This window comes from Protopterus annectens, chromosome 3.part1 (genome assembly GCF_019279795.1).
Source record: "Protopterus annectens isolate FY-2018-M chromosome 3.part1, PAN1.0, whole genome shotgun sequence".
Lineage (NCBI taxonomy): Eukaryota > Metazoa > Chordata > Ceratodontiformes > Protopteridae > Protopterus > Protopterus annectens.
Window position 1 is genome coordinate 109,640,826 of NC_056732.1, and position 22,033 is coordinate 109,662,858.

The following is a 22,033-nucleotide window of genomic DNA, read 5'->3' on the forward strand; positions in this document are numbered from 1 at the left end:
CAAAAAGATGGCTGCCATTGACACCCCATAAGGAAGCTTTCCAATTAGTCATTCAGTGATCAAGTAGGCAGTTTGCTACCTGAATCCTTTCACTGCAGCTTGTCATACAGTCAACACCCTTAAGATTCAGACTTGAATATCCCAGAGTTGTAGGCTTGAACATCTACGGTTTTTAGTGGATGAGCCTGGCACAAGCCAGTACAAATATTATAGAGGAAGGCTTATGAGTCCTTGGTCTGTTGCTGAGGTTAGGTCCCATTTTGTGTATCACTGAATACTCCATCTATCTGTTACTTTAATTGTGGTATCCCATTATAATTTCTTTGTTTAAAATCAAATACACATTTAATGAATGACAGAGTAAAAAGGATACTACATAGACTGTTTGTGCCTCCATACATTATGACACATGTCTAGATTAACATGTCTAGATTACTGCTGATATTTGTTCGCTTTTGGGATAGGCTTCTTTCCATCAAAACACTTTGGAGCTGTGATTTTAGTCTCAGTCTGGCAAGATGTGTGTCATGGACATGTTTGACAATAATATTACAGAGAACATAATAATGTCATTCTGAAAATGACAGGTTCCTTTCCCCAGTGAATAGTAGAACAACATCTTACAATCAAAATTCAAAATCAAAGTTAGAAATGATTGCCAAGCAGCTGCCACCTCAGAAAATGATTTTAATTAATTATACCAACTTTTATGACTCACATTCTCAGAAATTTGTTTGTCTGACTGTGGAAACTGCAGCTTTTGCAACATGGGGAAGATTAATGTCATGGTCAGAAAAAGTTGTTTTCTAAGGAAACTCATTATGTTTTCAAATGTGGTCAAAAAGAAATAGCAGTGCGTTAAAGTAATGTAAAGAGGAAGCAGATTTTAACACCAGAAGGAATCATTAGGAATTGGCTGGCCAAGAAGAACTGATCGACAATTACCTATGTGAATGTTGTAGATTGTTTTAGTTACTTGTACATTTATAACATAAGTGGTGGCACAAGTGGCCATTATTTAATATTCTGACTATTTAAAGTAAAGCAGGAAGACAAGTGCAGTAGCAGTACATATGAGGAAGACATTGGTTTCTTGTAAAGTGCAGAAACTACGCCATTCTGGTTATAAATCATATACAGCAGAGACATACTAAAGCCATTGCTACATAGAGCATGCGCATCCTCAATGCTTCAGGTAAACAAGCAAGGAGCAGATGGAAACAATGAGTTTGAATCCATTTGAGAGCAGCAGACTTGCAGGGCTGCTCCCTTCAGCATGGAATGAGTAGGTAGTCGCGGCACTCTTTATTTATATGTTGCTGATTCTTTCTTTAACTGTTCTGGCCTGAATTTTTTGTACTACTTATATAAGGGAATGCAATCTATGGACCATGGAGTAAAGCTAAACTGGGTAAGAGCATTGGTCTCCAATATTAAAGAACACAGCAGAAAGTAAACGGGCCCAAAACACCCACCAACCTACCATCATGTCTTGTACTGCTAAAAAAACTTTTATCAAGATGGCAACTTAACTTCCAATCCATCCATATACAAGAATGCAAGACAGTGTCTAGCAATCATCAAGATGGTTTAGCTAACATTTATAACAGATTGGAAGATTCTAAGGACCATATCTGGCATAATATTAATGGTTGATAGAATTGAAAGAAGTCCCAGAAGGTGAAGATATGGCAACATTTTTTGAGCAGCACTTGTCTTGGGTTTTGAAGGTGGGGATGGACAAAACAGTCATCATTGACAGAGTGTGTTGGAAAGACAGTTTACCTGGCTACACTGGATGTAAACCCTATGAAGTTATTTTTCAGGACCTGATATATGTTGACAAGGAATGTCTGTTAAAATGCACTGAGAAGTCTCAGCTCTTTCATCTGTGAAACTCCACTGGCTCATCCTCGATGTGGTGCAGAGATGGCATAGCTTTGCAGAAGGGAGAAAACTATGTTTAAAAACAGCATGCCAAGTATTATGAAATTCCCAGCAAATGTTAGAATCAAGTGGCAAAACTATGGGCACTTCTTTTCTACCTTTAAGGTGTCTATAGGCTTTATAATTTCTTTTACTTATAGAAATGGTAGACAAGGAAGCTTCTATATTTCCTGCAGTAACTAATTCTCACCTGTTTGCTGTGCAACACTCCAAGCACATTATGCAGCTGGTTAAGTTTCCTGTAGTGCCAGCTGCCTCTGATTTCCCTGACTTGCTAAATACAAACATTGGAAACAATTTGAGACAACATATGACATACCCAGATTCACTACCCAGGAAACCTAAGTCACCATACTCCCAGCTGTTTGGGTCAGATATTTTGCTGCAGAATCTTTATGATCCCCTGCCATTAGAAGACAATGCATCTGAAGTGGACAATAGTCCCAACTAGGGGAACTAGTGAAGGGCAATCCCCTGTTTAGCCAAAGGTAGTTAATGCCAAGGAAGTTCAGCATTATATGGGCTTACATATAACTAAATGAGGAAGGGCAGTGTGGATGACTGATTAAGCTATCTCACAGCTTTTTTTTTCACCTGCACTTATATGTGAGTTAGTGGTAATACCCTTGTGGTAGTGTTGACTTGTACATTCATATTGCTAATTAGTGTGTACCATGGAGCTTTTAACAGGTTTTAGTGGTTACTGTAGAAACTCACCCTTTAGCTCATATAGAGAGAGGAGACAGGTGTCTGTTAACCAGGATAAGCACCCCTATCAGTTAGATTTTATTCATCTAAGCATTAATTCTGCCTTACATTTTTATTAGTTGCTTGCAGCCATCCAAGATCTGAGTCATAGGGAACAACAGCATCTTTTTGGAGAGAATTATAACATGGCTGTCAACTCTGCTAAACTGAAACAACTCATCCCAGTGTACTGCAAGCTGGCATGGCTAAACTGCAGGAACTTTGTAGGGCTAAACATTTTAAAGAAAAGGCAGCTGTTTGTTAGTATAGTGTAGCTCAGAGGATTTAAGCACCATGCATTATGAAGAAAAGCAACTGCATTAATAGGGCGTGCAGCTGCTTAGGGGCTATAAGGAACCCACCTGAGTGGTTTCTGAGTCACTGATTAAAATAAAAATTGTTGCAACAAATCATCACTGGGGTGGGATGGTTCTGTACCCAAGGATATTAAGGAAACATTTGCTCATGTTTATGCGTTTCTGTACTACGACGATAGGACCCTTTCAGAGGTGAGGGTGTCAGCACTTCATTGTTTCATGGATAGGGCCAATCTTCTACAGATGGAGAAAAGAGCAGCGCCCAAGCTGGTTAATGCAATCTGTGCTAGAAATGTCTGTAACACAGTTAGTAGGATATCCTCCAGAAGACCCCTGGGCTTGGTGGCCTGAAGATGGAATTCTTCCAAATGTTAGAAGTTCATATGGCTCTAGCAATAACACTTTTGCTCATGGTGGTCCAAAAGGGGGAGCTTTTTCACCCTGTTGCAGTTATGTCCATTATACCTGTGTTGCTTAAACCTGCAGAAACAGATGGAATTTTAAGAAATAACAAGATTCTGACCCTATGTCTCCAGTCCCTTCTTCCTCTCCTCATAGGCCTTCCCTAAGATAGCATCATCTCAAGCCTTTGCTCACCATGATGCAGGAAATAGTTAGTTTCGATCTAACTGTGGTAATCTTTCTCAACTTGAAAAATATATTTAACTCCATCAGCTGAGGCTATCTATGAAGTGTCATGGAGTCCTTCTCCATTCCCTGTTGATTCATTGAGGCAGTCTGTGCTCTGAACCCTCAACCCAAGCCTAAGGTTCTTAACAACTACACTCTTTCTACACTTCCTTTGATCTTTCCAACTGTATCCAGTAGAGATGTGTTCTCTGTCTCTGTCCCTCATCTCTATCTCTCTTCACTATTTATTCTTGTTAGCCATTGAACTCTTGGATACAGTTTTAGAACTGAATTTGCAAATCTGGGGCTATGTCAGTCATGGTATACAAATGAGGACATTACTATATGCAGATGACAGCTGCTGCTGGCCTGGAACCTTTGGACACAGATAATATTATATAACTTGCATTGTTTACCTCCTTGGGCTTCATGTTATCACTGGAAAACTGAACACATTGCACTTAATTTCCCCTTTTGACAGTCTGTGATCAGATGACCCTTGTTATGTTTTAACTGGCATAAACCTTACCCTAGCTATTTAGACATGCTTGTACATAGCAGTCCAACTAAAATACTTGATATGAATTTCCAGTGTCCATCTTTTTTTCTAGTGTAACATCTGGCACTGTTATAGTTAATCCCATTGGGAAGAATCACAACACTCAACATGATTTAGACCATTGATTGTTATATAGAAGGTCACATTTCCATGCATCTAGTTATAACTTGATATAAAACTTTGATTTTTTTGTATCCCAGTTCATTGGTAGGAAGACAAGGGTCTACTTTGCGATCTTGTCCACTAGAGGTTCTGTTTGAAATGGGGATGGCCCAAACATGGGTGAATGTGCTGCAGCTTTCTTTCTTTTAACACTTTTTGAATGTAGGTCATGCTCGCACACCATTGCAAACTAAGCTTGAGGCATGACCGAATGTCTACCATTCTCCTTGGCCCAAGGCCTTAGAAAATGGCATGTCATCCACTGCAAAAAGGCAGCACTTAAAGATCTCAACATAATGGCTCTACTAGCAGAAGTCTGGGGTTCCTTCACCCTACTCTGGGACCACTCTGCTTTAAAAACAAACAGTCAATAAGTTTAGTGGAAGAGATAAACGTGCCAAGGTGGCCTTTATCTTTCAGGTGTAGGGGAAATCAACATGGACAAAACTGATACCCTCCTTCAGAGCCCTTGATGAAACCTATGGGCAGTTCTTATTACTGAGCTGTGTGATATTCAAATTTTCTATGGACCCAAAACTGAAAATAGGAGCAGTTTGTATAGTAAATTCCTTAGTACAAAAATGACTGGACTTGAGTCAGGATGACAAGGTTAGGGCTAAACAACTATACTCATTGCTTAAAAGAGAAGGTAAGGCTATTTAGTGATGGTGGGGGCAGTAAGGAGATGTCACCCAGATCCTTTCTGTAGCACTGGCCAAACTTTAGACTTCATGTGTACTTTTGCAAAAGGACACTGCTGTTTGCCCATGGGTGTTATTCAGCCCCACTGACAGTATCAGCAATGGTTTCAGGGCTGCTGGTTAGTGTAGTGTATCTGAGTTAGAAGCTTCTATAATGGACATGAAGCAGCTGTTCTGGTATTGCCTAGCTTTAGGCAGGATGTGGAATACTGTTACACAGTTGTTCTCATGAGTCATGCAAGTACATATGCAATGCTCTGACAGTAAAAGCTCATACTGGAAGAACCACTACTCAGTGGTTTTCTCATGGTCTGTAAACATGTGAGTGATGCAGATAGCTGTGTCGGCATGGACTTAACCACATCTCAACTAGTAAGACCCCTTTCCCACTTTGCCAAATGGGATATGGATGGAAAGCACTACAAAGCAATTTAGATAGAGTAAGCTGTCTGGGGGAACTGCATAAGATGCACAGGATATTTAAACATGGTAGGTCTAGCCCCAAGATCACATTTATGGATCTATTGAAGGAGCTGAGGCTGTGGTTGCCATCCCATTGTAAGCTTTTTGCAGGATGTGTGTCAACCAAAAAAGAGCACACTTGCCTATGACAAGGTATTTTTTTAAATGAGGGCAGTCTGTTGGATGTAGCTGTGACTTATATAGTAATGCCACTCTTGGGTAGTTGGTGTCTTGGTATTAAGTTTGCTTATTATGTCTTAGCTGAGTACGTTGTTTACTGTGTGACTAATCTTATACATTTATAGGTTCATAGGCTGGTACTAGGCTATCAGCCCTAGGGCCTATGCAAGCCTATCTATAACAATTCCCTGGCTATTTCTTCCCACACTATTTACTTTCCTGGACCCCTGTCTAGCAGGGCGACTGACGTGATCCCCAGGGTGAATTTCCTTTCTCCCATCCAATTGTCAAGGTTCCTTTTGAAGAGGGCCAAAGAGGCACTCTGCTTGACATGTATGGGTAGTCTATTCCAGAATCTGGGGAGTCTCTGGGTAAGGAACCTGTTTTTTTATTGTGATGACAAGGTTTAGATCACTGGAGCATGTGACCCTGAGGGACTGGGATTTCTTTAAGTGTAGCATGTCCAACAGCTCTGGGTTTGACATGGCCTTGTATGTTAAGCAGAGATCGCCTCTGAGTAGACGATATGCGACAGAGTATAGCTGGAGTTTTTTAAGGTGGTCAGCATAGGGCATCTGCTTTAGGCCTGTGATTCTTTTAGTGAGGTATTTCAGTGGCCTTTCCAGTTGTTGCAGATATGTTGAAAGGTACCTACCAAACGGGGAGTTGTATTCAATAATGGGTATAATGAGGAATGAGTACAGTGGAACAATGACCTCCTTTTTTCTGGCAGAAAAGCCCTTAATGATGAGGTGTGCCACACAGAAGGATTTCCTGACTGTTGTGGTGATGTGGTTATCAAAGGTGAGACCACTGTCCACCTGTGTCCCTAAGACTCTTATCACACTTTCGATGTTTAGTGTGGTAATTCATGGGTACATGTTTTTTTTCCCAAAGGGGATAACTATACATTTCTTGGCATTGAACTTGAGCCCATGGCTCTGGCACCAAGCATCTGTTTCTGTAAGGCCCTTTTGTAGAGTATCCACATCATTTGGGGATTCAATAATGGCTCCCAGTTTGCAGTCATCTGCAAACTTTGTTAGCCAGAGTCCCTTAGTGTTGGCCTGTACTTCAGAAAAGTAGATGCCAAACAGGAGTGGTCCCAGGACTGAACCTGGTCCCAGGTACTCCACTTGTCACATATCTGGAGCTGGATTTGGAGTTGGCTACCTTTACAGTGTGGGTTCTGTCAGTAAGCCAGTTGGCAACCCATTGAGTGATGCAGGGATTAATGCCCAGCTTAATAAGTCTATCTATGATTCCAGAGTGGGGGATGGTGTCAAAGGCCTTGGCGAGGTCCAGATAGGCTGTGTGGACTGCCTTACCCTCATCCACGGCTCTGGAGACTGATTCAAAGAAGTCAATCAGGTTCAGGAGACAAGATCAGCCCTTCACGAACCCAAACTGGGTGGGGTCCAGTGTTTGAAGGTTGCCAATGTCTTTGTTTATAAGTTCCATGATAATACATTCAATGGCCTTGCAGATCAGGCTCATCAGACTGATGGAGCATTTGTTCCCGAGATCCAAGGCGGATCCCCCCTTGTGGAGTGGGATGACTGTAGCTGTGTGCCACTCAGTGGGCACAAAGCCTGAGGTGAGGCTATGATTAAACATGACACTTAGGTGAGGTGCCAGTTCATTTTGTAGTTCATGTAATACACAGCCCGGGATGTCATCTGGTCCCATGGATGCTGTATTCTTAGCTTTGGAGAGTGCATTTTTTACCTGTGTGGCCGTTATTACTGGAATTTGGCAATCTTCCAGTATTGAGATGGGCCGTTTAGGAGGTGAGAGGGGGATGAAGTTGGCACTGAATTGATCTGCCAGGATATTGGCAATATCCTTGGGATCACTATATTTAATGCCATTCTGTTGTAGCTCATAACCGATCTGAGCATTGCCATTTAGATTCTTGACATAGTTATAGAATGCCTTGTGGTTGTCTTTGGAATCTTTGGCAATTTTATTTTCATAACTAGCTTTGGAGGATTTTATGAGGGATCTCAGCTTCTTACTGAGGCTGGTAAGGGAGATTTTTTACATCCTGGGATTTTTCTCTTTTCTGCAACAGTTTCTTCCTTTTGTTGTAAAGTTTGTTTATGGCAGGGGACCACCAGATTGGCTTCCTTTTTTTGGAGGAGAGCATCTTGGTTCTATTTGGGATGGCACGATTCATGCATGAGTGGATGTGCTCATACAGTGCCTTAGTGTAGGATTCAGCAGTCGAACTTTCAGCTCCCATCTGCATGTGTGTCATGAAGTTTGTCACTTCTGACTTGATTAGCATGAAGTTGGCTTTGGAGAAGTTTTTTATGGAGGTTTCCTTACTGGGGGATGGGGGTGGGATGTGGATGTTAAGGGTGATTAGCGTATGGTCAGACCTGACCAATGAGGGGGTGACCATAGGTGTGGAGCATCGATTTCCCATGTTGGTAATGACCAGGTCTAGGATATTGGAGCCCCTGGTGGGACTATGGATTAGTTGACCCAGGGCTTTGGAATTTATGAATTCCAAGAACCGTTGGGCAAAGGTGTTGGTACATGAGTAGTTTTCCCAGTTAATGGCAGGGTAGTTGAAATCACCCAGTATTAGGGTGTTTGGTTGTATTTTAATAATTTCCAGTATGTTTAGAAAGGTGTAGTGAGAATCTTGGGGCATGGTGGGGGATCTGTAGCAAGCTACAATTTGGATTGCAGTCTTACCTAGTGTTAGCTGCACCTGGAGAATTTCAGATGCATTGTGTTGAGCAACTAGCCTGGTGGTGTGAATATCCTTGGTGAATATGGACACTCCTCCACCTTTAGTGTTTCGGTCTGGGTATGGTGACTGAAAAGTGTGGTAAGAGTTGTAGCCTGGTATTGCAGGGGTGCTCTCTGGAGCCTTGAAACAGGTCTCAGTTACTGCACAGATATCGATGTTCTCCATTTTTAGGAGTGCCTCGAGAGAGTGCATTTTGAAGTTTTGACTTCTAGCATTGAGTAGCATTACCTTCAGAATTTACGTGCTTGTACCTGTTACAGTGGTGGTTTTGTCCTTTGAACTTTGCCTAAAAAAAGGCACTATAGGGGTGGCAAGAGCCTTAGCCAGTAACCTGAATCCCAGGGGCAACAGGTGCAGACCATCTGTGGCAAAGCATCGTGGTCTGTCGATCATGTTGTCCCAGGCAGACAGATACTGGATCCCCTTTGAATGACACCAGAAGGTTAGCCAATTGTTGAAGTCAATCATTTTGTCCTTATATTGTGGTATCATTCTGGGTGAAGGCAGGATGCTACTCAGGGCTAGGGTAATACCTGCCTGGGCCACATGATCTGAGAGCTCTTCCATGTCTCTTTTCATGTAGTCCAGGGAAGTACTTCTCAAGTCATTCACTCCAACATGGACAATGACAGAGTCATATTTGTACTTGTTGTGGAGTGACTTGAGTGCATGCATTATGTGGTGGATCCTGGCACCCAACAGCAGCTGACTGTAATTTTCTCCTTGTTTAGCCTGGTGAGTGGGACATCAGTGTGCCTGACTTTAGAGTCACCTATGACTAAAGTGTTAGGTACGTTGTCTTGCTTTAGGGGCTGTTGCTGGGTGGCACACTGGTATTGTGAGCTATGTGACACTTTGGTTGTGATTGGTGTTTGTTTTCATTTCAGCTTCGGAGATCCTTGTTGCTTGGGCAATATACAGTTAAGGGCCTCCACATATGTGGATTTAATGTTGCTATGTGTGGGTGTTGGTGGTGTGGGTTTAGAAGGGCTATGTGTTGCTTGAGGTCTATTGCGGGTGTTAACCTTATCCTCTTGACTGTCTAGCACAATCTTGGGTGGAGAGAGCTTTGCTTCCAGTTTGGCTAAGTAAGTGTATCTCTCACAGGTTGTAGTGCTGGGTGGTAGGAGGAGAGGGTTGTCTGTGTACATGAGGCAATTGCTACATTGCCCCAGTATGCCCAGATTTACCAGGTGGACAGGAGAAATCACTGGAAGCTGACCCTTGGACTTGCCTGGTTTGGTGGTTTTTTGTAAAGTACAGGAGCTGTTTTCCCTTGCCTTAGTAAGGTATTTTGCAATTATAGGCTGTTTAGTGCATACAATTAATTTCTCCTTATTAACAAGGAGAGTTGAGTGTGTGTATCAGTTTAAGGCTTCCTAGTGCTTTCCAGCAGGCATTAGAGCAAGTGCTAGTCACAGGGATGCTTAAAGGTAAAATGAAAAAAAAATGGTTTATCCTAAACACTGCAGTGTGCACTAGATAAGTTAGATGTGAAAGTAGGTAACTTCAGTTTTACCTGTGTAAAAAATTAAATTTTAGTGGAGATTCACTATTTTTAAAACAGCAAGATAAACTGAAAGGGAGTGGCCACTTTTGTATTCGGGTACTATGGAATACAGTAGGATGGCCAATAAATTTAAATAGTTGAAGGGATTTCACAAAATGATAATTTTGTGCTTACTCACACAAGCCAGTGAAAGCAGAGAGGAAATGAGATATATGGTCAAATTAACATAAGAGGCAGGCAACTAGAAAGACAGTGGTATTTAAGAACACGATAGTAAGCAGGTAGGTGGATGGGGAAAAATTTCTGCCTGACTCACAAGAGACAGAGCTGTGGTCTCTTTTGAAGTTTTAATATGCAGTTAAAAGCAAAATACAAGTAAAACACAAGGTAAAGAAAACAAATCACAGTATTCAAAATATAAAAAGGCAATAAAGTAATACAAAATACAACAAATAAAAAGCAAACTAACTTTTCCTTCACAGCAAAGTGTAGCAGTCTGGTGAGCTTTTCTAATAAAACTTACATTATTTGGTATTTCACTGTTGTTTAAAGACATAGCTCTGTCGCTGCTGTTGTTATATTAAAATAATGTATTTTTTGGAAAAACAATTAAAAAAGAATACTACAAAACAAGATATAACACTTCCGCAAATTTTACCCTTAGAAAAGAGCCTCTCCAAGAAGCATATTTATGCATTCATTTGCAAAAGTTTAATTCCATCAAAATGCAAAAAAATCAGTTCCTCAAATATTCTAACAAGTAATATGCTTCAGATAAGTGAAAGCAGATTTGCTGTAATCACCATACTGTATTGGTTAGCTATGTTAACAAAAAGCTAGCATCTGAAGCATCATAAATGGTTGCTGTACAGTTGTTCTACTATTGCTTTGCATTGAGTCTTTTTTCTAATTTCAGGTGTATGTTCACATAATAAATTATTTAATTTTTCAAAGCAAACAGCGCATATATTGCAAGTTAACTTTATTCCATAGACTGGCAAGCACCTTGCCTGTTATAAATGATTTATTTTGACTAAATCTATTTGTGATTAATTATAATCTATAAAATTAATAATATAAAGGTTGTGCACTAAAATGAGTTTAAAACATATCAGGCTAACCTGATTTTGAGTTGTATTTATAACTGTATATGTACGAAGCTTACAGATTTTCATTTAAAGGGCATTCCAAAAATATTCATTAAGAACTGTAACTACCATGTCTCAGAATCATATATTTAAACATTATCTTGGATTAATAATTTGATTTCTAATCTCCCATTCTTAGATCACTATGGTATCACTAAACTGTTCTTCAGTTTCTTTTGGTATTACAGTGGCTTATTTTACATAACATTATTGATGAAAGCAATGCTTATTAATTTTGCATGTTAACTATGTCTTGCACTGGGTTAATCATGGCAACTGTTTAGGACTGTGTAAATCAGCCCTGTCACTATTGATATGGTTCATACAATAAACACAAGCCTTCAAGACTGGATAAGGTAAACTAGAAGGAATTATTTATTTACAGAGCAAAAGTGTATATGTAAGTATATCCAGAAAAAGAGACAAAATGAAAGAGAGAGAATGTGTGTGTGTGTGTGTGTGTGTGTGTGTGTGTGTGTGTGTGTGTGTGTGTGTGTGTGTGTGTGTGTGTGTGTGTGTGTGTGTGTGTGTGTGTGTGTGTGTGTGTGTGTGTGTGCGCATGCATGTGTGTGTGCGTGTATGTAAAGAATCCTTAAGAAAAGTTATGTGAAATGTCCTAAGCATAACGAAACAGCATGTTATGATTACCTAGCACCTTGGATGTGATATTGACTGCAATGTTTCAATGAAAATAAATAGATCATTATTTGTTTAATTCTGGCTAGGCACAGTATTGAACTCACACAACACAGGGCTACAATAATGACAAATATGGTAAGAGATCAGGGGAAGAAGTTACCAGTGTAATGTGCATAGGGTACAGTGACAGAGATGAAATCCTGAAAAAATGTATTAATTCTGATCAGAGCAATGACTTAAGGGGTCAGATTGAAGGCCTACCTCTGATCAGAGCAATGATCCAAGGCTTATAGAGACTAGAAATCAAGGGTGGAGGAGGGCTTCTAATGAAACTAGGATACTGAAATGATCTGATTGAAATCTTGAAACACAGAATAATGATCCCAGCTTTATTGATTTATTATCACTTTTTATTTTACCCAGGATGGCGTAGGCGTCGATGAGAGACTGTCTTTAAGAAGAGTTGCTGTGGTTGAAGACTTCTTTGATATAATCTATTCCATGCATGTAGAGACTGGGCCCAACGGAGAGCAAATACGGAAGCATGCAGGACAAAAGCGCACTTACAAAGCGGTAAGTTAATATAGAACTTTGATCCTGTTGTTATATTTTATCTCATGGTTTCGTGAAAATAGATCATTAGGAGCATTTGTCACTGAGTCTTTATGTTCTTTCTTCTATGTCAGGCAATTTTATACCTGCAGTTGGTGTGTGTGTGTGTGAGTGTGTGTGTGTGTGTGTGTGTGTGTGTGTGTGTGTGTGTGTGTGTGTGTGTGTGTATTTTATATATCAAGCTCAAATTTACAGAGATGCAAGTTGGGCTGATATGTAATACTGCATGCTCCACAGTCTCAATACAGGTATCTTGTTTTGTTTCAAACTGTTTCTACCCACTTGGTTCATAAACTCCTTTGTAAAATGATACCTAGATTGGCCTTCATCTACAATTTATCCCCATAATTCTTGAAAGCTATGTTGAGGTATATAGCCTATCTTGTAATATTAATTAACTATTCTACCAAGGAGGAAAGGGTGATTGCAGTCTAGTAATATGCCCTTGTTTTACTTCTACATAAAGAATGCACCTCACTTGCTCTGAGCAGTTATCATTCTGCTGTATAGCTCTTTTCTTTGCTACAGTTCTAGAAAAATGCAGACATATTCATCTGTTCAAACACCTTATTAAAATAATTTCATACTTACCACTCAGCATAATTTTAAACCTGGTCATGGCATGGTTACATCTCTACTTCATGTCATTGAATATGTACAAATGCATATGGATTGCAGTTGGTTGATCACGATTCGTTAACCTCCATAAGGTATTTGATATGCAACAATTGCCATCTTCTAAAACTCCAAATGTCATCTGATCTCTCCCTCACTGCCTGCAGGTGCTTCACTAGTTTACTTGAAAGAAGGGTGCGGCCCATCAGAAGAAATGATGCAGTCACTCCTGTCTACACATCCATGAACCTAGGTGATACACATGGATGCTTGGCTCCTTTCTCTATACAACATTCATAAACATAAGAATGGAGTTTTTGGTAATGCCAAAATAATTCAGTATGCTGGCACTTCTACAATTGTTGACAGTATTACTGTCTCTAATGTCAATATTAAATTGCAATGCAAATCTAGCACTATATAGCATATCATAGATTTTTGGACTATATTTATACAAAACCAAAGCAATGATTTTTATCTGCAAGAACCCCATGAATTTGGGTGCTGATCTTACTATCCTGAGAGCACAAAAACCTATCCATGTATTGTTTTGCTTAGGGTTAGGATAAGCATGCATTAATAAGCTGGGTAGTGTACTACCCTGCTAAACAAATTATAATAATTGAATAAAAATAAATAAAATCTCAACCCTGCACCTTTCCTTAGAAAACCCTTTCTGTAAAACTACCATTGGACAAAACAGACTCTGACACACACACATGCATCAAAACTTTGCCACCATACTAAAGTTATCCCCTAACCTAACCTTTACTCTAATCTTAAGCTGTAAAACATCACACACACACACACACACACACACACACACACACACACACACACACACACACACACACACACACACACACACACACGCACACACACGCACACACACACACACACACACACACACACACACATTTTTTTTTTTTACTAAATACATTTCTTTTGATTTTCAGAAACATAAACATATATACAGTATGTATATCAAAAGAAATATTTACATAGTCAAAGCTTAAAGTGGAGAAACAATTCCAAAAACAAACATTACAAAGCCAACTATTTACATAGGATGCCCATACTTTAAAAACTTTGTTTTCTTGAATGTATCTTTGAATAAGATTATAATTTATTATAGTCTTCTGTTTGCAGCACTTGATTTACTTTCTGCCAGGCAATGCTGAAGTAGGTCAGTCTATTCTTTCCTTGATTGTTTTCAATTCCAACTGCGAGACTGATAAAAAACATGTTCTTGAAATGTTTAAAATTGGGGGAGTTACAGCTTTCCAGTTCTGTATAATATTTTTCCTTGCGATAGCAAGGAGAGTCCACAAAAGTACATATTTTTTCCTTGGAAACCAAGATGACACAGGTGTATTCAAAACTAGAGATTTTATAAGTTGGAAATTATCAGCGAACAGAACAGTGCCTGTAACAAATAGTTAATACTTTCCCAATATTGTTTAAGTAAATGGCATTAATAGAACCTGTTGCCAATTGGCTATTGATTGTTATTTACACCTCCAACATCTATTTTATTTATTATATATTAGTTCAAATTTGTGTGGTGTTAAGTATGTTCTCTGTATAGATTGCCATATGAAAAGTTGCCAATATAGTGATAAAGATATTAGTTTTTATCTTTATCATCTGGCATTTTACCATTAACTGTTTCATAATATTTCCATATATTTTGTTTATTATGAACTCTTGTTTCTTCAACTAATTTGTACAATACTGATAAAATTTCTTTCCCATTTGTTGGAAATTCCATCAGCGTTATTAACTGCTCTATGAACTTGGGAACCTTTTCCCTAACAGACTTCTGCATTATTGCCTGTTGATTTAAAACTGTTTGTTTTAATCTCTGCAGTGTTAACCACATGTTATTTTCAAGGCTGTACTCACTAATAATTTGCTCTGTCATTACTTAATGTTTGTCAACTGATACCAGTAAACTAGATCACTCTTACTAACTGTTTTAACTGCTACTGAGTCCTAAGTTATAATATTATTTTGTGTATATGCTACAAGGAATATGAAAAAAGACCATGGTTTTATATTCGGATTTTTGTTTACAAAGTGCCTAAAAGACTTTAGGTTATTAATAATGTATTTAGAATTTATACACACTCACATTCTTAACAAGAACTTACTTTCCTGTGTTTACAAAATAACTGTGGACAAAGTGAAATGTCCATTAAATGTACTGCTGATATTTTAATACTACAGTCCACACTGCCAACATAATGCACTGTCAGTCTAATGGATGCATCCACTTGGTTAGCACAGTTCACAGTATTAAGTGGAAAACAAAGAACACACTTTGGCAAGTACAATTGGAAAAGAAATATTGGAATGAGCTGCACACATTTTGCAGGTTATATATTAGAATTTCAAGCAGTTCAGTCTGTTATGCTTGAATGTGATTGCAAACTAAGTGTGTAGAGCAAACATTGCTCTAATTTTAATTAATCAGTGTATCTTAAGTATGCATATGTAGCTTTTTTAAGTGTTCTGCTTTTTTTAAATGTTTTTGAATTTTCTGATTTCTTATTTGCTGTAGAATTTTATATAAGGAAGAGGCTCAGATTTGATAAAGGCTTTCTCACCTTTTGGAAGTCAAAAAGGACAGTTGCATTATCTTGATTTCACTCTGCATCTATCTGTATTCAAAAAAAAAATTAACCCATAAACTACTTAATTACAATAAAATACTTTCACTTGCTCATATCTTGCTATAGCAGAAATCACACTGTAACATACATTTGCTCACAAGGTTTCTGCCTAAATATAGTAATGACATGGTGAGTAATGCTGCTCTGATTGAGTTAATATGAGGTGTTAAACCAAGGCACCATGTACCTGAGTAGGTGGTAGCTCAGGTGAATATAAAAAAGTCCCACAGCAGTTATAAAATATAGCAGGAGGTGTGCTGTATTAACATTTACTTTTACTGTATACCAAAAACAACTTTAAATCAGTTATTTACACTATCATTTTTTATATTCATACTCAAAATTATTTTACAAGTTATGAACACAAAGGAACTTATCCAAACAATTCTGTTTCTTCCATTCTTTTTTTCCTATTACCATTTATCCTTACCACCTTTTTCCTAAACCATCTTCTTATTTCTGCTAATACATAATTCACTACCATTTTTACTGTTATACAAGAAAACCACACATCTTTTCTCCACAGCACCACTATTGTCACAAACAGTACTTGATCACATGTATCAATATCACATTTCTTTACTTTATCATAATTCCCATATAATACCATTTTCATAAGTATATGTTTAAATCATTTCCATCTATATTCATTTTAAACCTATCCCAAAATTCTTCATCATTTTTGCAATAAAAAAAAAAACAGTTTTGTTTCTTCTGCACTACAGTCAACACATTTTCTTTTCTCCATCACCATATATTTCTCATTCCCTTTTATTGCTAACTAGTTTTATAAAATTCTCCACAAAAAAATTCTATGGTTCATAAAATGTTTCAAAACTTTTTCTTTTGTCTTCTATTGCTCCTCTTCCATCTTATTTTAATTCCTTCTATATGTATACTTTCAAAAATGATGTTATTCTACAATTCTTTTCTTTTCCCGCCAACCTCACCCAATTGTAAGTTGCATAATTTCATTTATTCTCATATTCTTTTTCTTTCAATCTGTTCTTTTTCTTTTCTCTGTTTTTTTTTCCCGTACATATTTATATTTTTCTTAAAGCATCTTGCCTGTCATTTATTTTTGTCATTCTTTTACTTTTCTCATTACCCTCCTAAAAAATGCATAGATGCTAAATACACCACTGGATTTTTAAAATTCAACCCACCTTCTTCTTTTTTATTATAATTATCTCTCATTTCATATAAAGCTAAAAAATCTTTAATAACTCATTTTTCATTTGGGTGGGAAACATATATATCCCTCCTTAATACATTACTTTTTTCATAATACATAAGTATTCAACATATATGCCTTTTTCTGAAATGATAAATAAAAACTTTTTCACAAGCTAACATTTTTTTATTTGTTGCAGTATCCTTTCTCTCTCTCTCTCTCTCTATCTTTCTACTGACTTATTACACTTTCATACTCACCAAATGTCATTCCCAAAATATTTATTTCCTTTCTTGTGAAATAAATTCCATTAACTTTTTAACTCACCATATCCCCTTACACTTCATTTTGTTTAAGTGCTGACAAGCATTTTCAACAGCTTTTCAATCTTTATTATAACCACACTTATCCCCCCTTTGTTTTTTGTTATTAGAACTAAATTGTCTTCATATGTCATACATATTGGTAATATAACATTTCCTTCCATCTTCCATCCTGCTTCCCTCATATCTTGCATAAACATCTTTATTGCTGCATTCATTACTAATGCAAATAAGAATATACTCATTGGGCATCCTGGTTTACTCCTCTCAATACATATTTTTTTCTGATCCATCAGTTTATCATAACTTGTACCCATGAATGTTCACAACATTTCTTTATTAAATTAATATTTCTTTTCTCCTATACCAGATCTTTAAAGTCTACCACAGTGTTTTATGGCTCCCTTTATCAAAGGCTTTAACTATATCACATGCATTAAGTCTTACTTCTTTATTTTCTGTCATTATCAGCTCTACTACTTCTCTCGATATAATTAACATTCCTTTTACCTGTCTTCATTTTAGACAATAGATCACTTTTCCTACTAACTCATCCACTACTTTTCTACCCCTTTTTGTGGTATTGTAATAAATATTTTATAGTAAATATTCCCTAGTGTTATATATTTAATATAATTCTTTTACCATCCACTGCTGGCACATATTCATTCTCACCTGCTTTATTGCCTTCACTATTTATTCTATCGTTATATAAGTTTCTAAAAAAAACTTTACTTTTTCATATTTTTTCCATTCTTCTTATCTTTCCATTTCCTCTTTTTCACATACTTTCTCTATAAAATTTTCTACTGCTTCCATATCTTCTTGTTTGCATTTTATGTCTCCTTCAGCATCTAAGACAGCATCCATCCTTACTTCTTTCATTTTTACTTCTTTTCCTAAATAAAGGGAAACAATTTGCTTGTATGACACTATTTTACTTTTTCTCTATTCTTTTCATACATCTGTTTTTCTATTTCCCTTATTTTTTCTTTTATTATTCTTTCTATTTCTAAATATATTTTTATACTTCTGATTATATATTACCTACCACTTGTCCAATGTTATAAAATAGAGTCACTGTCATATGATGCTTTCATAATATTTCTTTCTCTTTTGTCATTTCTTCTTCCTTTTTAAATTCTACATTTAATCAATGTATCCATTTAGTTCTCTCCTATATTAGTTCACTTATACTGTTCTAGCTCAAACTGCTCTGTGATCTGCAAACACCACCATATGTATTACCCCTGTTATCTCTTTCATGTCTTTAGAATAAACTATATAATCATTTTTTGTCTTAAAAATTCCTCTTTCTCATGTCAGTTCTCTATCCTTTCCTACTTTTAAATCTCCACATTTTATCATTTCCCTTAGCAACTTAATACTCTGTTAGTTTCCCTTTTCTTTTATCTGGTTACAGTTAAAATTTCCTAATATCACTATTAACATATTTACTTACACAAAGTTTTTAATTTCTTCAAACAACGGTTTTCTTGTCATATTAGTATACACATACATCACAATTAATCATATGAATTATTTTCTGCTTCTCATATCACATACCCCACTCTTCCTGATGCAATTATTGTTATATTTAGAATTCCTATTCCTTCATTTTTATTCCTATTCTGGAACATCTTATTTCCTTCTAACCACTTTGGCCTGTCCATACTGCCTGTATTCCTTTCCTTTTTTTCTTCTTTGTTAACTCTGATACCTAGCAAGCAAAAAATCCATATTTATTGTTTTATACCATTCTATCACCACCACGTCTCTGACACGTCTGACTCTTCTCCCTTCTCATTGCAACCATTTCCCACCCCAAGTCATTAAAAAGTTCTCTTAAAACTAAAATCCACCACCATAGCATCCAACTATCTCAGCACTGAATATCTAAAAAGGGCGGCTTAGACTATAGCCTATCCCACTGTCATACTCATAAATTCCTCTAACATAGAAGCATACAGCACATCAGTATGGAAATAAATGTTTGTGGAGGCTGTGTGTCTGAGCACATATTCAGGGACATCTTGGTTTAGCCAAAGCCATCAGGCATTTCAGCGAGAGAGAATTGTTTGAGGTCATTGGCTGACTGAGGTCACCTGGACTACAGCTTAGACTAAGCACCTCATTGGTTCTTTTGAGATTTCTTTCTTAAAAACTGTCTCAGGTTTCAATGTTCTGTTACCTAAGAAGTTCATTTGTGAGTGTCCTGCCATTTCACACTGAGCTTGATCGAAGGAAGGACACTGAGGAAACTCGGAGCTATAATATATAACATTAAGTATCCTGTTTTTTGTTTATTTTGTTCTTTATTTCTTTGTTATTTATAGCACTTTGTGTACTGTGTATTTTTCTAGCTAGTTTCACTGTGTGTGAGGTATTAACTGGAAATTGTCTACTTTTATTAAACATCTGTTGGGTTGTTTGTTTCTAATAACTTGTTGCAGTTAAACTCTTTTTTCTAGAGGCTGCTTTAGCTGTATAAAACTTTCATTTAAAGGCTCACTGCTGCTTTTCAGCTGTGAGAAACATGTCTGCAGTTTGTTCTAAGTAGTAGGGATATTTGTAGCATTTCCATATTCAGGCTTGTATTTGGGCCTAGTGTTTGTGGAGGCTGTGTGTCTGAGCACATACTCAGGGACATCTTGGTTTAGCCAAAGCCATCAGGCATTTCAGTGAGAGAGAATTGTTTGAGGTCATTGGCTGACTGAGGTCACCTGGACTACAGCTTAGACTAAGCACCTCATTGGTTCTTTTGAGATTTCTTTCTTAAAAACTGTCTTAGGTTTCAACGTTCTGTTACCTAAGTAGTTCATTTGTGAGTGTTCTGCCATTTCACACTGAGCTTCATCGAAGGAAGGACACTGAGGAAACTCGGAGCTATAATATATAACATTAAGTATCCTGTTTTTGTTTATTTTGTTCTTTATTTCTTTGTTATTTATAGCACTTTGTGTACTGTGTATTTTTCTAGCTAGTTTCACTGTGTGTGAGGTATTAACTGGAAATTGTCCACTTTTATTAAGCATCTGTTGGGTTGTTTGTTTCTAATAACTTGTTGCAGTTAAACTCTTTTTTCTAGTGGCTCCTTTAGCTGTTTAAAACTTTCATTTAAAGGCTCACTGCTGCTTTTCAGCTGTGAGAAACATGTCTGCAGTTTGTTCTAAGTAGTGGGGATATTTGTAGCATTTCCATATTCAGGCTTGTATTTGGGCCTAGTGTTTGTGGTGGCTGTGTGTCTGAGCACATACTCAGGGACATCTTGGTTTAGTAAAAGCCATCAGGCATTTCAGTGAGAGAGAATTGTTTGAGGTCATTGGCTGACTGAGGTCACCTGGACTACAGCTTAGACTAAGCACCTCATTGGTTCTTTTGAGATTTCTTTCTTAAAAACTGTCTCAGGTTTCAACTTTCTGTTACCTAAGAAGTTCATTTGTGAGTGTTCTGCCATTTCACACTGAGCTTGATCGAAGGAAGGACAGTGAGGAAACTCTGAGCTATAATATATAACATTAAGTATCCTTTTTTTTGTTTATTTTGTTCTTTATTTCTTTGTTATTTATAGCACTTTGTGTACTGTGTATTTTTCTAGTTAGTTTCACTGTGTGTGAGGTATTAACTGGAAATTGTCCACTTTTATTATGCATATGTTGGGTTGTTTGTTTCTAATAACTTGTTGCAGTTAAACTCTTTTTTCTGGAGGCTCCTTTAGCTGTTTAAAACTTTCATTTAAAGGCTCACTGCTGCTTTTCAGCTGTGAGAAACATGTCTGCAGTTTGTTCTAAGTAGTGGGGATATTTGTAGCATTTCCATATTCAGGCTTGTATTTGGGCCTAGTGTTTGTGGAGGCTGTGTGTCTGAGCACATACTCAGGGACATCTTGGTTTAGTCAAAGCCATCAGGCATTTCAGTGAGAGAGAATTGTTTGAGGTCATTGGCTGACTGAGGTCACCTGGACTACAGCTTAGACTAAGCACCTCATTGGTTCTTTTGAGATTTCTTTCTTAAAAACTATCTCAGGTTTCAACGTTCTGTTACCTAAGAAGTTCATTTGTGAGTGTTCTGCCATTTCACACTGAGCTTGATCGAAGGAAGGACAGTGAGGAAACTCTGAGCTATAATATATAACATTAAGTATCCTGTTTTTTGTTTATTTTGTTCTTTATTTCTTTGTTATTTATAGCACTTTGTGTACTGTGTATTTTTCTAGCTAGTTTCACTGTGTGTGAGGTATTATCTGGAAATTGTCCACTTTTATTAAGCATCTGTTGGGTTGTTTGTTTCTAATAACTTGTTGCAGTTAAACTCTTTTTTCTGGAGGCTCCTTTAGCTGTTTAAAACTTTCATTTAAAGGCTCACTGCTGCTTTTCAGCTGTGAGAAACATGTCTGCAGTTTTTTCTAAGTAGTGGGGATATTTGTAGCATTTCCATATTCAGGCTTGTATTTGGGCCTAGTGTTTGTGGAGGCTGTGTGTCTGAGCACATACTCAGGGACATCTTGGTTTAGTCAAAGCCATCAGGCATTTCAGTGAGAGAGAATTGTTTGAGGTCATTGGCTGACTGAGGTCACCTGGACTACAGCTTAGACTAAGCACCTCATTGGTTCTTTTGAGATTTCTTTCTTAAAAACTATCTCAGGTTTCAACGTTCTGTTACCTAAGAAGTTCATTTGTGAGTGTTCTGCCATTTCACACTGAGCTTGATCGAAGGAAGGACAGTGAGGAAACTCTGAGCTATAATATATAACATTAAGTATCCTGTTTTTTGTTTATTTTGTTCTTTATTTCTTTGTTATTTATAGCACTTTGTGTACTGTGTATTTTTCTAGCTAGTTTCACTGTGTGTGAGGTATTAACTGGAAA

At 37.4% G+C, this 22,033-nt stretch overlaps 1 protein-coding gene across 1 annotated transcript in view; it reads left to right on the forward strand.

Moving 5' to 3' along the window:
* The window catches only part of NOL4 (nucleolar protein 4), a 2,553,475-nt gene that overhangs the window by 884,396 nt on the left and 1,647,046 nt on the right, over positions 1-22,033 (forward strand). The window contains exon 2 of the mRNA XM_044066638.1: positions 12,190-12,339. Within this exon, the coding sequence (XP_043922573.1) occupies positions 12,190-12,339 (150 nt within the window). The remainder of the gene's footprint in view (positions 1-12,189; positions 12,340-22,033) is intronic.